Here is a 14,344-nt window from a genome sequence, read left to right as displayed (position 1 = left end):
ATTAAAAAAAATTAATTTTTTAAATGTTGGTAATCAATATGCAGGATTTTGACATTTGTCAAATTGTTATAATTATTATTATTATTATAATTAATTATAATAAATATAAAAATAGAAGAAGAGATTTAGCCCAATTTGCTATTTTTGCGCGAATTGGATTCTAAAAATGTGGTTCTTTCGTTCTAATAAAAAAGTTTAAATTTTTTTTTGACATTTTGTTAATCTGCCAAATCATTTGACAAGCTTATTATAGATCAAAATTTATAGATTTTCGTATAAAATTGCGCGGGATATATTTAAATTTCGAAAATGCCTCAACATACCGGGTTAAAATTGGTTGCTAACCCAAATTTTAAAGAACCAGACTTTGAGTTATTACCGTTACATTTAATACCTAAAGATAAAGTTTTATTCAGTAACAAAGAAATTAAAAGCAATAAAAATCAGTTCATGTTATCAAGACTTCAAACGGCAATCGATTTATGCGGATTATTAAACGAATCTGATCTTATAAGAAGTGATAAAGATCTTGTTGGATCAGTTAAATCTGATAGTAGTGATGGGTTGAATTATTTAAGACAAGCAAAAACGAATGAAAATAATGTACTTTTCAAAAGTATTTGGGCTTTCTCTGCTAAAACCAAAGTTCCAGAATGTTGCCGAAGCTCAGATGAGAGAAAAACTAAAAAGACTAAAAAAGAGAAAAAGAAAAAAGGAAAGAAGAAGAAGAAGAAGAAAGGTGATATGAAAAATGATTGCTGTCTTGCAGACTGTTGTAAAGATCAGAGTGAATTGGTAAAATTGAAAAGAGACATGGAATTGTTATGCAAAAAAGAATGTTGTTTATCTGTTGAAGATAGAGAATGGAGAATTCGTGAAATGTTACGATTAAACAAACCTGATTGTTGTTTATCGCACGATGATCGCGCTAAAAAAGCCACCATGAGAAGTTGTGGTGAACAAGAAGACGAACCCAGCTATTTACATAAAAAACCCTGTTGCATGACCAGCGAAGAAAAAGCCGAGAAAAAGGCTGCGGAAAAAATGACTAGAAAATACACGAAATTAGTTAAGAAATCCAAGTCAGGACAACCGATAATATCTACAATAGGACTGCTTTCAAATTCTCCTGTGTGTTGTAAAGCACCTGGCCAAAAAGAAACTACAGAAAATGTTGGGCATCACGATCTTGCTTGTGGACATGATCAACATCACCATTCTCATCCTAATCCTGAATATTATTCTCATCCTCAACATCATCAATTTTCTCAACCTTATCCACATGCTCAACCTTATCCACATCCTCAACCTTATCCACCTCCTCAACCTTATCCACATCCTCAACCTTATCAACATCCTCAACCTTATCAACATCCTAATCCATATCCTCAACCTAATCTACATCCACATCCTCAACCTCATCCATATCCAGATCATAATCATGGTAAATACGATGATTTGCGATTTCAAGAACCAACTCACGAAACCCAATCTATTCATGGTGTTCATTTTGCGAACGATCATTATCAGACTGAGATTCATCATGATGATAACGTTCGAGAAGAAGGTGTGTGTCAATTACATGGTCAATATGAATGCGTTCGCCCCGAATGTTGCCTAACACAAGAAGAATTGGAATCACGTACAGCTTGTGTTTTACATGGAGTTTATGGATGTACCGACCCCGGTTGTTTAGAAGACGAACATCACGCGGATTGTTGTATTATGCTTGACGATGAGCATTATCCCTACCCGGTGAAGAAAAAGAAAGAAAAGAAACAGAGGAGAAGAAAGAAAAAAAAAGTTAAAGTAGATCCAACAACACCTTATTGTTGCCTTAAACCTAGTGAAATAATTAGGATGGCCGGTGAAACTAGGAACGATGTTTATAAAAGACCCGATTGTTGTCTTACACCCGAAGAACTAGAAATGAGGCGAAGAGAACGAACACCTAATTGTTGTTTGAGTAAAGAAGAGGTTAAGTTGAAACAAAAGGAACAAAAAGTTGCTCGCAAACATCGATCTGCAGATAGAAAGAAAACTGAGACTTTAATTAAAACGAGCGACAAAAAAATTAAAGATGCAAAAGCTGCGGCGTTAAAGCAAAAACAACAGGATGCTAAAGAAAGAGAAATTGATGCTAAATGGAGGGCTAAAATGGAAAAGAAATATGGAAGTAGTTTTAAAAAGAAACCTTGTTGTAGCAACAAAGGTGAAATCATACAAATTGGTATACAAAACAATGTTCAAGAGAATATACAAAGTAATATAGAAAGACCTCAGCATATCGTTGGAGACAATAATTCGTGTTGTTTAGTACCTGAACCTATAGAAAAAGAACACCGGGAGATTATTATTAAAAAAGAGGAAGCTAAAGAACATCTTAAGCAAGATGATAAACATCACGTGATTCACCATAATGAAAAATTTTCTGAGCGAAAAGATGAAGTATCTGTTAAGATAGTGCACAAAGACGAGGTGATTCATCAAGATTTAAAACCGAATACTTTAAGATTTCAAGAACCAACTCACGATGAGGTTATTTCCTATGAAGTTCCAACAGAAGAATTATTTTCAAACAACAATTACAATAGCAACATTTTTTCTGGCGACGATCTTATTCCTGCGGATCGCATTTGCCAAATACACGGTCAATATGCTTGCATTAGACCTGAATGTTGTCTAACATCAGAAGAATTAGAAGATAGGGATATTTGTATCTTGCATGGAATACACGGATGTACAGACCCTAATTGTTTAGGTATGGAAAGCGATGCAAGCGGGTGTTGCACAATGCTTGACGACGAACATTATCCCTACCCCGTGAAAAAGAAGAAAGAAAAAAGGAAGCGAAAGAAGAAAAAGAAGAAAATTGTAGTTGAAGAGTTTTCAAAACCTTATTGTTGCTTGAAACCGGGAGAAATTTTAAAAATGGCCGATGAGTCAAGAAAAAATATTAATAAAAAACCCGATTGTTGTCTCACTCCTGAAGAATTAGCAAAAAGGCGGAGAGAACGAACACCCGATTGTTGTTTAAGCAAAGAGGAGATTAAGTTGAAGAGACGTGAAAGATCGGTGGCGCGGAAACAACGATCACGCGAACGACAAAAAACTGAAAAATTAGTTAAAGCTAGTGAAAAAAGAATTACCGCAGCAAAAAAATCGGCTCTAAAACAAAAACAGGAAGATGCCAAAGAACGAGAACTTGAAGCTAAATGGAGGGCGAAAATGGAAGAGAAACGTACCGGGGTGAAAACAACGAAAAAATTTTCATTATCATCATGTTGTGCTAAAGGAGCAGATGAAGAAGATGAACCACAACCTGCAAAAATCATTAGAGATGATAATTTTTGTTGCTTAACTCCAGAATATAAAGAAAAAAAACCTAACATAATCATAAATGATGATCAAGCAGAACCTGTTATTAAACGCAAATCAAAAGTTGTTATTAATGATGAAATTGAACCTTTCGATCATAAAAGTGAGCCAACTAATGTTGAACAAGACGATTTTTATATCCCATCTGGTGCGAGTCTACCAAGACCAATTCGCAAACATTTTTCTTCCTCTGAAGATGTAAGTGAAATAGATTCGAAAGGGAGTATTTATCGGATTTATTCAGAAAGCGATGGAAGAGTTGTAATAACTCCGGTTGGTTATGATAAAAAGCAGCACTCAAAATCATATAAACATCATTCAGAATCCGAACAAGATTCATCACAATCCGGTGAAATCCACAGGATAAATTCAACATCTAGTCAAACTAATGATGCTAAAGTTATTGGAGAAATCATTGGTGAAGACCGCATAGTAAAGGAATTAAATGGAAAACGAGTTAAAGAAACACCATCAAAACCTTATTGTTGCCTTTTACCGGATGAAAAACATAGAATGTTTGAAGGATCATTACTACGTAAACAAGAGAATCGACCTGAAGATGCAGAAAGATGGCGTCGTGAACGAACTCCCGATTGTTGTCTTAGCAAAGAAGAGATTAAATTAAAAAGGCGCGAACGAATAGAAGCACGCAAAGAACGAGCGGCCGAAAGAAAACACATCGAAAAAGAAATCGAAAAAAGTGAAAAAGCAATTAAAGCAACCCAAAAAGTAATGAAAAAACAAGAAAAAGAGGAAGTTAAGGAAATGAAAAAAGAAGCGAAATGGAGGGCTAAAATCGATACGAAACAAGATCGCATAACAAAATTAGAACAAAAACGTCTTTCAAAGAAAACTGAAGAACCCTACGTTTGTGATGATGCTGTTTGTACTGCACATGACACAGATTCACGTCCTAAATCTGAAGCGAATTTAGATATTATTATTATTGATGATGACGATGGGGATAATATAGAAATTGTTACTCAATCGAAAGATGATGAAATGGAAGAAAATGGAACTAGACTCTCAGATTCTATTGATAATAAATTAACGAAATCGGACGACGAAGATCTGATGGTGCTCAATTATGAATTGGAACGTAAAAAACGAGCGGATGAAAGAAAACGAATTGAACAGGATTTGAAAGAAAATGAAAAAGAAATTAAAGCGGCAATGAAAGCGGCGAAGAAAAAAGAGAAGGACTATGAGAAGGAACGAAAAAAAGAAGCTAAATGGAAGTCTAAAATGGAAAAGGAACAAGAACGTTTAGCTAAAATGGAGAAGAAATTAAGTAGTGTGAAAAAAGATGTTTGTAAGGAAGGTATTTGTTCTACGACGAAACTTCATCATAAAGCTCGTTCAAAAATATCGGTGGATGATGAGAAACCTACGTCGAAACTTCATCATAAAGCTCTTTCAAAACTATCGGTGGATGATGAGAAACCTGCGACGGAATTAAGTTTGGATAATAAAACAGATGAAGGTGGGGAAACAATTGAAATTATTGTTCCATCAAACGATGGTCAAAGTGAAACGATAATAATACAAGATGATGAAGTGCATATAATAAAAGATAAAGAAGAGGAAATAATAAGAGATAAAGACGAGGTAATTACAATAGATAAACAAGAGGAAGTAATAATAAATAAAGATGAGGTAATTACAATAGATAAGGAAGAGGTAATAGTAAAAGATAAACATGGGGAGATAATAAAAGATGAGGAAGTGATAATTATTAAAAAAGAAAAAGAAATTGAAGATGAACCATCAAAAATAAAAACTGATTCAAAAAAACACCAATATGTTTGTGTTGATAAAGATGGGCGATTTACTTGTCATGACACCTTCAATAATAAAGATGTCGATGTTTGCGGTCATTCTGCAAGGAAATCTTCGGAAATAACGGAACTAAAAATTTTAGAAGAAATAGCAAAAAAACATCAATATATTTGCATTGATAAAGATGGACATTTTATTTGCCATGATGATATAAACGATAAAGATGTTGATATTTGTAGGCATCGTCCAAGAAAGACTTCAGCAACCACGGAAATACAAAGGCAAAAGCATCCATATGATAGCGATGAACTTGACGTTTGTGGTCATATTAAGTTAGCTCATGAACCGATTTCTATAAGAAATCGAGAACATGATTTACAACCACATCCTATGTTTATGCATCCTCAATATAATATTCCACCTGGATATTTAGGTTATCCACAACATCCTATTTACGCTCCACATACAAGTCATTATATGCCACATATTCAACATCCTATACAAGGACCACATACAGGTCACTATAGTTCACATCCCCAATCTCATATTCCAACTGAAAACGTAATTCATCCACCTCATATAGAACACCCTGTTACAGAGGAAATTGTAATCCGTACAGATCATCATATTCCAACTGAAAATATAAATCACACTCCACAGGTTGCAACTGAAAACATTATTCATCCGCCACATTCAGAGCATCCTGCTACAACAGAAATTATTATCCATAAAGATCACCCAACTGAAAATATAGCTCACCCACCACAAACAGAGCATCCTGCTACAACAGAAATTATTATCCATAAAGATCATCCAACTGAAAATATAGCTCACCCACCACAAACAGAGCATCCTGCTACAACAGAAATTATTATCCATAAAGATCATCCAACTGAAAATGTAGCTCACCCACCACAAACAGAACATCCTGCTACAACAGAAATTATTATCCATAAAGATCATCCAACTGAAAATATAGCTCACCCACCACAAACAGAGCATCCTGCTACAACAGAAATTATTATCCATAAAGATCATCCAACTGAAAATGTAGCTCACCCACCACAAACAGAGCATCCTGCTACAACAGAAATTATTATCCATAAAGATCATCCAACTGAAAATATAGCTCACCCACCACAAACAGTGAATCATACTCCAATAGAAAAGATAATTCATCCGCCACATGCAGAACATCCCACTACAACAGAAATTATTATCCATAAAGATCATCCAACTGAAAATATAGCTCACCCTCCACACACAGTGCCTCATATTCCAATAGAAAACACAATGCAACCACCACATGCAGAGCATCCCACTACAACAGAAATTATTATCCATACAGATCATCATAAGCCAAATGAAAATAAAATTCATCCATCACATACACTAACTAATACTGTAGTTCATGCACCACATACAGGATTTGTTTTACCTCCAAATGAGCAAAATGTTCAAACTCATTTATTACCAGTTTGTTCGCCATCTCAAGCTTTGGAAACTGAGATAAAATGTACGAGTTTTACAACCAATACGGATGATTCCACCGAAACAAAAAAATTAAAACATGAAAAGAAGAAAAGTAAAAAAGGGGTTGTTGCTAAAACGAAGAAAGTTGTTGAAGAATTTGAAAGCGATGAAATAGAAGAGGAGGATGATATATGTACGACTTATTCTTGTACCGCATCGTGCGCATCAAAAGGATCTAAAAATTATTCTACCACGGATAGTAGTGGATCTGATGACAATAAATGCAAAGACTCTCCATGTACGGAATGTCAAGTTTTGCAAAAGATGATTGCTCAATTTACTGACCAATACAAAGGCTGCGAGTGTAGTCTTTTACGTAATATCGAAAATAAACTTCGACATGTAATGACGAATATTAATGAAAAAGTTTGTCCAGAAACTTGTATGTAACTTAATCAATTTTGCTTCATTTGAAATTTGATGTTTATATTATAGGTAAAGAAGTAGAAAACGAAAGGAAACTACAAATCAAAGAAGGTAAATTAAAAAACAAAAAAGTACGTTTTTCTTTATTTTTAATAATTATGCAGAGAAAAAGCGAGAAAAAGAATTAAAACAAGCAGAAAAGAAGCGCAAGAAGGTAGCTAAAAGTAAATCAAAGTCAAATTCGGGGTCATCTGAAAAAATGGTTGGGGAGAAATCTTCAAAATCAAGTAAATACAATAATGATGAAATATTTAAGTATATGGAGAAAAATTTTAATACGAGTTCATCTTAAAATATCACATTTTTCAAAATACACTTAAATAGGTAAAATGGTGGCATTGTACTACCTTGACCTGAGTTGACTTGCAAAATTATTCCCATCTTGTCCTCGCTTTTCTCATCTTCTATCTTCATTTTCGCGTCGCTTCCATTTAGAGCAAATATTCTTATTTCCATTGTTGCCAAAATGTTCTAACAATCCATGGCATCTTTTGATACTTGTCTAGTCTTAATATTTTGAGGTGTTGCGCATCTGGGTATGTTAGTACCGTCTATAGTTGTACAAGGCGGAAGCTAGACATCGTAGTGAATATGGGTGTAGTGCAAATATATGTATTTAGGTCGAGGTGTGGATTGTAGCAAAATGTGTAAAACTACAAATACTCTACTAACTTTAGCTTCTAGTTTAACACATTTTATGCGTTGTTCGACAATTTGTTGGGTTTCAGCAGCAGATCATTTCTAGCATAAGCAGCAGCGCCCCTGCTACTGTATTGCCAACAACAAAAAGCTGATAATATCTGGACATCAAAAGTTGCAGGGGTTTCAAGCTTATAAAGGAATTTTTGTAGTTGTATTGAAGAAAATTATAAACGTTCATTTTCTATATATTTTATCACTAATTAATTTACTTTTATTTTTAGGTAAAAAATCAAAAATTGATTTTCGTTCCGTTCCTGTTTCTTCAAAACATTCCCGTCTAGGTACTTTATTAATAATTAATTTTGATAGCTTTTTAACAATTTCATAAAATATAGCTGAAAGTTCAAAATTATTTTTGGGTTTACCTTGTGGTTTTGAACAACTGGTTAAAAAAACGATAATTGATCGCAAAAGCCGACTATCCATCCCGGTTGTGCAACCTGTTGTTGGAGTTTGTACCGATGGTAATGTTTCCAAATATTTTCCACGTTCCTATTATTTTCTAATTTTTTTCATTATCCTTAGGTCTTTGCGATGGACATACACATGGAACTGAACAACCTCAAACCGTAACTTACGCTCAAGTAAAAATAACAGAATTTCAAAAATATTTAACGTATGAAATAATGAAAGCCAGCCCTAAAAAACCTTTTAACATGCCAAATTTTATCGAACAACTCTTCGTGAAGAAAAAAACGGATTTACTTGAAACGCATGATACGAAGAAAGGACGTCACAAACATAAATCTAAGAGCACTAAAAGCATTGCTAGTAAAGAAAGCGTACAAATACCATGCCCCGCTAAGAATAGAGTAAATTTTTCTAATGAGGTTCTTATGAATTCGGGAAATAACAAAAAGAAAAAAAAGAAACAGAAATCTTGTGAGGAATTAAAGAAATGTTTGTCTGAATGTGAAGTTAAACACCAATGTAAGAAGCAACGAAAATCAAAAAGCAAAGATAAACATTGATAGTTTTATATTGTTGTATTGTTCGCGTTTTAATTCGGTTTTAAAATTAAAAATTATATATAATAACTTACTTTTTTATTGTTTATTCAAAGATTAAAAAAGTAGTTAAAAAAAAGTAGGAATTATAATTTCAAAGTGGCGGATACTAAAATTATTTTGAACAAACTTCAGGTAACATACTATGAATCTTATAGAGCTATACTGGGTGCCCTGAGATCTTCACCAATAAATGCGTTAACGATTGAAGGAGGTGAAACATCTATTGAAGTTAGAGCAAGATTTCTGATTAGAAGTCTTTGTATAATTGATTGTCCAGTGATCAAAAGACTAGACAGGGTTTTGATTGCTAAAATCTACTCAAAACTCAAGCCTGATATCCCAAATTTATACAAAAAACAAATACATGACATGCACACCATGGAATATAACGTCAGAATGCTGGAAGAGTAAAAATCTGTGGAAAAGAATTATATTGGCAAGATATTGATGACATCAATGGGAATAAGAGTGGATTAGAAACAGCTCAACTAAAGGGATTAGGTACGCTATGTGCCAAAAAAATTCCCTTTGTATCACGCCAGTTCTACACTGTCATTACTAGACTGAGAATAGGACATGCGCTATGTCCCTAAACCTATCTGTTTAAAATTGGAATTAAAGAACATATCTTTTTTGCCTGTCCAAGATATTATAAATAAGATATAAACTATTTGCAGGTCTTTTTAAGAATCATTTATATTTACCAATTAACCTGGTATCTTTGGTAGCCATCGCCTCATTTGAGATATATTTGATGTTATTTGAATATGTTACATCTGCAGACATTCTACTGTGATAACAGCATGTCTCCGAGAGTCCTCATCGTCCTCATACTATCCTATGAATGTCAGTTCGGACCACTCGAACTCCAAAACGTCCAAAAGTCCAAAACCCAATGGGATGCTAATCAATCATAACCTCAAAATTCAGTCGTATTTCTGAACGGTTCCTAATATTATTTCCAAATTATTATTTTTTTTGTAAAACTCCAATAATATTTAAAATATCAACAAAATATGATAAAAACTTAAATAAATAAACAAATATAACATTATTTTTTTTGTTAATAATTAATCTGAGAATAACAAGCCGTTATTAATATCTGAACGCTTCTAGTTGACACCTGGATTTTAACGACACATACAAACCACCTAACCTCAAAAATCATTGTTTTCAAACAAATTTTATCCAAGTTTTCTTTGTGTACGATGTCAGGAAAACGAAAACGCGTTGTTGGCGAAGACAGTGATAATGGTAAAAAGGTGAAAAGTAACGGTCATTGGCAAAATGGGTTGTTAAGCGCTATGGAAGATCCTGAACTAATAGTACAATCAAATCCCAAGTTGGTTGTTATAAAAGATAAGTTTCCGAAGGCGGAATTTCATTACCTTATAATTCCGCGTGAAGATATTAATAGTTTAAAAGCCGTCGATCAGTCTCATGCAGGATTATTAAAGTACATGCATAACATCGCCCAACAATTGGTTGATGAACCAAGACATAAAAGTCGATGTTTTAAAATGGGTTATCATGCAGAAGCGAGCATGGCAAGGTTACATATGCACGTTATTAGCGATGATATGAATTCGCCTTGTTTAAAAACAAAGAAACACTGGAATAGTTTTACAACTGAATTTTTAATGGATTCTAAACGTAAGTTGTCCTTGATTTTATTTATTAATCAATAATTTACAAATTTCTTTTTGTAGTAATATTGGAAGATGTGGAAAAACATGGAAAAGTAAAAGTATTTTCAACAGAATATTGCAAACGGCTAATGGACACTCCATTGAAATGTCACAAGTGTGATTTTGTTCCGAAAACAATGCCAGATTTAAAAAAACACATAGTGAAACACATAACAAAATAATATTGATAAGAAGGGTATTTTGTATGATTGTTTTATATTAAGGCATTATTGATAAAAACAGAAAAATAGGTAATAAATGAGTTTTTGTGGAGATTTTATGTGAATATATTTTGTAGCAATCTATTATCATAAATAAAAATGTGCATATCTGTCTTAAACAATGAAAAATCCATCCAATCAAAATTATTTTTTTGTTCACAAAGTGTGTTTGTAAAGAATTAGAAATCAATATAAAAGTAAAATACCTCCATATGACAGATTAATACAGGGAAGAAAACGCGAAACTTTCTAGTTCTTGTTTAAATTATTACTTAGGAACTAGAAACATTCAGGTTTCGCTGTCTTAAGAGACGCACATATCATAAACCTTAAAGTCTCAAACTAACAACATTACAAAACATGAATAAATTAAGAATTTTGTTAATTTAAAATGTGAAATAGTGGTTGCCTAACCACGCATGACGTCACGAACGGTCCGTCGAACTGTGCATCTGTTCCCAGGATGTAGTCCTCTTAGATTCCACCGTCCTTCAAATTTCCCGTCAAACAAAATGTCAAAAAGAAATGGAATATGACGTGTTCGTTTCATTTCGCTGACAAACCAAAGAAAACTGGTATGTTTTGATGACGAAAACTTTCGGCGGAAGCAAATTAAGAACGAATCCTACACAAATTTTAAAACGTGTTTTATCTAAATCATCGAAAACGACATCAATTATTGAAGAAGAAAAACGGAATCGTCCAATGGAAGGTCAAAAAGAACCCCCACGGCAATCTTCGAAACCTAGTTTAAACGTTGAAGCGGAATTAGAAATGTTAAAAAAACAAATCGGAAGTTTACAAACGGCTGTTGATTCGATGCAAAATGAAACGATAAAGAAAGAGGTTACAATTGAGAATTTATCGAAAGAAAAAGAATTATTAGCGGCCGATTTGAAGAAGCAACAGCGTACTAATTCAACGCTTAAGCAACAATTAGAGGACGAAAGGGAATTTTATTATAAGGAGAAGGAAGTGTATTGCCAGGAAATGAACGATTGTAAGAAATTGAAAAAAACTTTAAAAGTTGGCGATTATAAAACGCAAATTGAACATTATAAAAAGGAAATAGCGAAATTAAAGGATACGCTAACCCAAACTTTGGAAGCTAATTATAACTTAAGTATAAAGTTTTTGCGAATGAAAAATACTAAATATTGTATTAAGAATCGATTGAAGAAATTAGAAACTTTACACGAACATGTGTGTAATTATCAAAAAAGAAAAAAAAAACCATTTAAAATTTACAATTTATAAATCCATTTTTCTTCTTTTTTAGACCATCTCGGAATTAAGAATACAAATGGAACAATTAAAAACCGAACTTGGAAACATAGTCGATCAAAAATTATTAATCCCAATCCCACCAAGCAATAAAAAATACTTACAGGTCACATACCAATAAAAACAACAATTCTATTTATTTTTATTTAAACATAATTTCGATGATTTGTAGATAGTTAAGCAAAATAGCACTTTAGCACATGAAAACTTATGTTTACGTCTCGAATTGGATAAACTCAATTTAGAAATGGATAAACACCGGATGTTAGAAATTCAATTAGAAACTAACAGCAAATTAAAATACATTAATCATAAAACGCGCAGTGAAACTCAAATTGAAAAGGATACAAGCGGTGAACATTCAAAATTACCCGGTCACGATAGGAAACAATCAAAATCCGAACAAAAATTGCGATCGAAAAATACAGATCGAAATACGGAAACGCTAGATTTGTATCAGTTTGAAGAGAAACCGAGAACGGCGAAGATAAAGTCCGTTAAAAATGATTTTGAGATAGCGGAAAATATGAAGATTTCAACGGAAGAACGTCCTTGTAAAGAAAAAGACGACACGAATGGCGATGGAAGTATGAATATCGATTTGTTACGGTTGGATTTTATTGAGAAAAAATTTTCGGAAACGTTTACGCAAAGTAGTGATTGTACAAATGATACTTACGATGCTGTTAGAACGCAATCCGCACCGGAAATAGTTCAATCTTCTTTATTTCTTAAGAATAAGTAAGATGTAAAAACATCAAAAATAAATTGGGAAAAAAATATTCAGTATATTATTATTTAGATTAAGTTGTGTCATAGCTACAGCTAGCAGATAGACTACTATAGGTATGTGAGGTGTAAAACTTTATAATTAATAAGCAATACTTCATTATTCCTCAGTAAAAGAAGGAAGAAGCAAACTCAAACACCAGGATAACCACACAAAAGATAAAAAGACAACTGGAAGTCCACATCTTAAGAAACAGTTCGGCTGCGAACTCAGATTTTTACAAACCAACAGGTCTAAAACAAGTGGAAGAAGAAGTTTTGCGTTATTTACATGATCCAAATCAATAAATAATTGAAGGTTTATATCTACCGCCGAATTATCCAATAGGCAATTGTCTAGCGTCCTGGGCTGTTAATATCATACTGTTAATATCTGAAGAAAAATTTAAATAAAAACCATTGATCCCGAAATCACAATATTTAACGGGATTAAATTTCTTGTTGAGAATGGATTACAGGTGGTGTCTTTGATTCAGATACAACATTATGGAGTGTAGAAAACACTCATTATTTTATTAATACAAGTTTCGTATCTATTTGCCAATTGACGAATTTCTTCCAGGAACTCCAAGGTTTGACACTTTGACCTTGATCAATTCTTCCAGGAATACCGAGGTTACATTTTAACCTGAATAATTTCCTCCAGGACCACCAAGGTTACACTTTGATCTTGAGAATATCCTCCAGGACCACCGAGGTTACACTTTGATCTTGAGAATTTCCTCAAGGAACACCATGGTTAGATGTTGGCCTTGAGAATTTGCTCCAGAAACACTTTGATATTGAGAATTCCCTTCAGGACCACCGAGGTTACATGCCGGCCTTGAGAATTTCCTCTAGGGGCGCCAAGGTTACACTTTGACCTTGAGCATTTCCTCTGAGGCTGCCGAGGTTACGTTTTGATCGTGAGAATTTCCTCTAAACAGCAGTTACACTTTGACCTTGAGAATTTTCTTCATGAACACTGAGGTTGCATTTTGACCTTGAAAACTTCCGCCGGGCCATAGGGATTACACTTTGACTTTGAAAATTTCCTCCAGGAGTTCAACATCTTTTTTGGTTTATATAATGCATGTTATGTAAGGTAATTTCTATTTTAATTTGCGAAGGAACTTCTTGTGGAACACACATTTCCTGTCATTATATATATTCACTTTCTTGTTCGTGTTTATTGTTTTGCTTTATTTGTGTTCACTTTCATCTGCAGCAATATTCTCAGAATATATAAAACGTCTCAAAAAAATGTATCAATTTAACACAAACTTGATTTCTGTGATACAACTTAATCCATTTTAAGTAATATTTGCTGGTATAATGCCCAGATTCTATTTGTGTTCTATATTTCTTCCAAACAAAAGTTTGAAGACTTTCCATCTATCTTAGTAATAAGGATATGAAGGATATGTGAAAAGAATAAAGGTCCATAAATACATGTAAAAGTAAAGATTATTCTTCAATATCTTATTGTACAGTTTTTCTTTATTATTTCTGTATATTGTAATTATTTACAAGCAACAAGAGATCACAATCGACG

The 14,344-nt window shown here is 33.3% G+C and overlaps 3 protein-coding genes and 1 long non-coding RNA gene across 4 annotated transcripts; 3 read left to right on the top strand and 1 right to left on the bottom strand.

Annotated features, from left to right (window-relative positions):
- Positions 1-223: 223 nt before the first annotated feature.
- LOC111427134 (uncharacterized) lies at positions 224-8,855 on the top strand. The gene is made up of 6 exons (XM_023062123.2): positions 224-7,072; positions 7,126-7,167; positions 7,221-7,343; positions 8,040-8,099; positions 8,154-8,282; positions 8,344-8,855. The coding sequence occupies exons 1-6, from the start codon at positions 310-312 to the stop codon at positions 8,787-8,789; spliced, it is 7,563 nt and encodes a 2,520-aa protein (XP_022917891.2). The 5' UTR covers positions 224-309; the 3' UTR covers positions 8,790-8,855.
- On the bottom strand, positions 6,145-9,849 carry LOC139428973 (uncharacterized). The gene is made up of 6 exons (XR_011639673.1): positions 9,533-9,849; positions 6,549-7,916; positions 6,412-6,478; positions 6,296-6,358; positions 6,221-6,235; positions 6,145-6,163 (listed from the first exon to the last, which is right to left on the bottom strand). It is a non-coding gene; the product is annotated as an uncharacterized lncRNA (long non-coding RNA).
- A 92-nt stretch (positions 9,850-9,941) lies between these two features.
- LOC111427537 (aprataxin) lies at positions 9,942-10,791 on the top strand. Its single transcript, XM_023062730.2, has 2 exons — positions 9,942-10,481; positions 10,538-10,791. Exons 1-2 carry the CDS (start codon positions 10,037-10,039, stop codon positions 10,696-10,698), a joined length of 606 nt encoding a protein of 201 aa, XP_022918498.1. The 5' UTR covers positions 9,942-10,036; the 3' UTR covers positions 10,699-10,791.
- Positions 10,792-11,274: 483 nt separating this feature from the next.
- Positions 11,275-12,795, top strand: LOC111427536 (uncharacterized). Its single transcript, XM_023062729.2, has 3 exons — positions 11,275-11,940; positions 12,017-12,127; positions 12,194-12,795. Exons 1-3 carry the CDS (start codon positions 11,323-11,325, stop codon positions 12,764-12,766), a joined length of 1,302 nt encoding a protein of 433 aa, XP_022918497.1. The 5' UTR covers positions 11,275-11,322; the 3' UTR covers positions 12,767-12,795.
- The last annotated feature ends 1,549 nt before the right edge of the window (positions 12,796-14,344 follow it).

Source organism: Onthophagus taurus, chromosome 2 (assembly GCF_036711975.1).
Source record: "Onthophagus taurus isolate NC chromosome 2, IU_Otau_3.0, whole genome shotgun sequence".
Lineage (NCBI taxonomy): Eukaryota > Metazoa > Arthropoda > Insecta > Coleoptera > Scarabaeidae > Onthophagus > Onthophagus taurus.
Note: the sequence above shows the minus strand (reverse complement) of the source record. Positions and strands in the feature narration are given on the sequence as shown.

Bases quoted from the DNA above. Each gene is read 5' to 3' on its own strand.
- LOC111427134 (XM_023062123.2), top strand. From the start codon at position 310: ATGCCTCAACATACCGGGTTAAAATTGGTTGCTAACCCAAATTTTAAA. The intron at 8,100-8,153 runs GTACTTTATTAA...CATAAAATATAG, and splicing joins TTCAAAACATTCCCGTCTAG to CTGAAAGTTCAAAATTATTT. The intron at 8,283-8,343 runs GTAATGTTTCCA...CATTATCCTTAG, and splicing joins TGTTGGAGTTTGTACCGATG to GTCTTTGCGATGGACATACA.
- LOC111427537 (XM_023062730.2), top strand. From the start codon at position 10,037: ATGTCAGGAAAACGAAAACGCGTTGTTGGCGAAGACAGTGATAATGGT. The intron at 10,482-10,537 runs GTAAGTTGTCCT...TTCTTTTTGTAG, and splicing joins ATTTTTAATGGATTCTAAAC to TAATATTGGAAGATGTGGAA.
- LOC111427536 (XM_023062729.2), top strand. From the start codon at position 11,323: ATGACGAAAACTTTCGGCGGAAGCAAATTAAGAACGAATCCTACACAA. The intron at 11,941-12,016 runs GTGTGTAATTAT...CTTCTTTTTTAG, and splicing joins TAGAAACTTTACACGAACAT to ACCATCTCGGAATTAAGAAT. The intron at 12,128-12,193 runs GTCACATACCAA...GATGATTTGTAG, and splicing joins GCAATAAAAAATACTTACAG to ATAGTTAAGCAAAATAGCAC.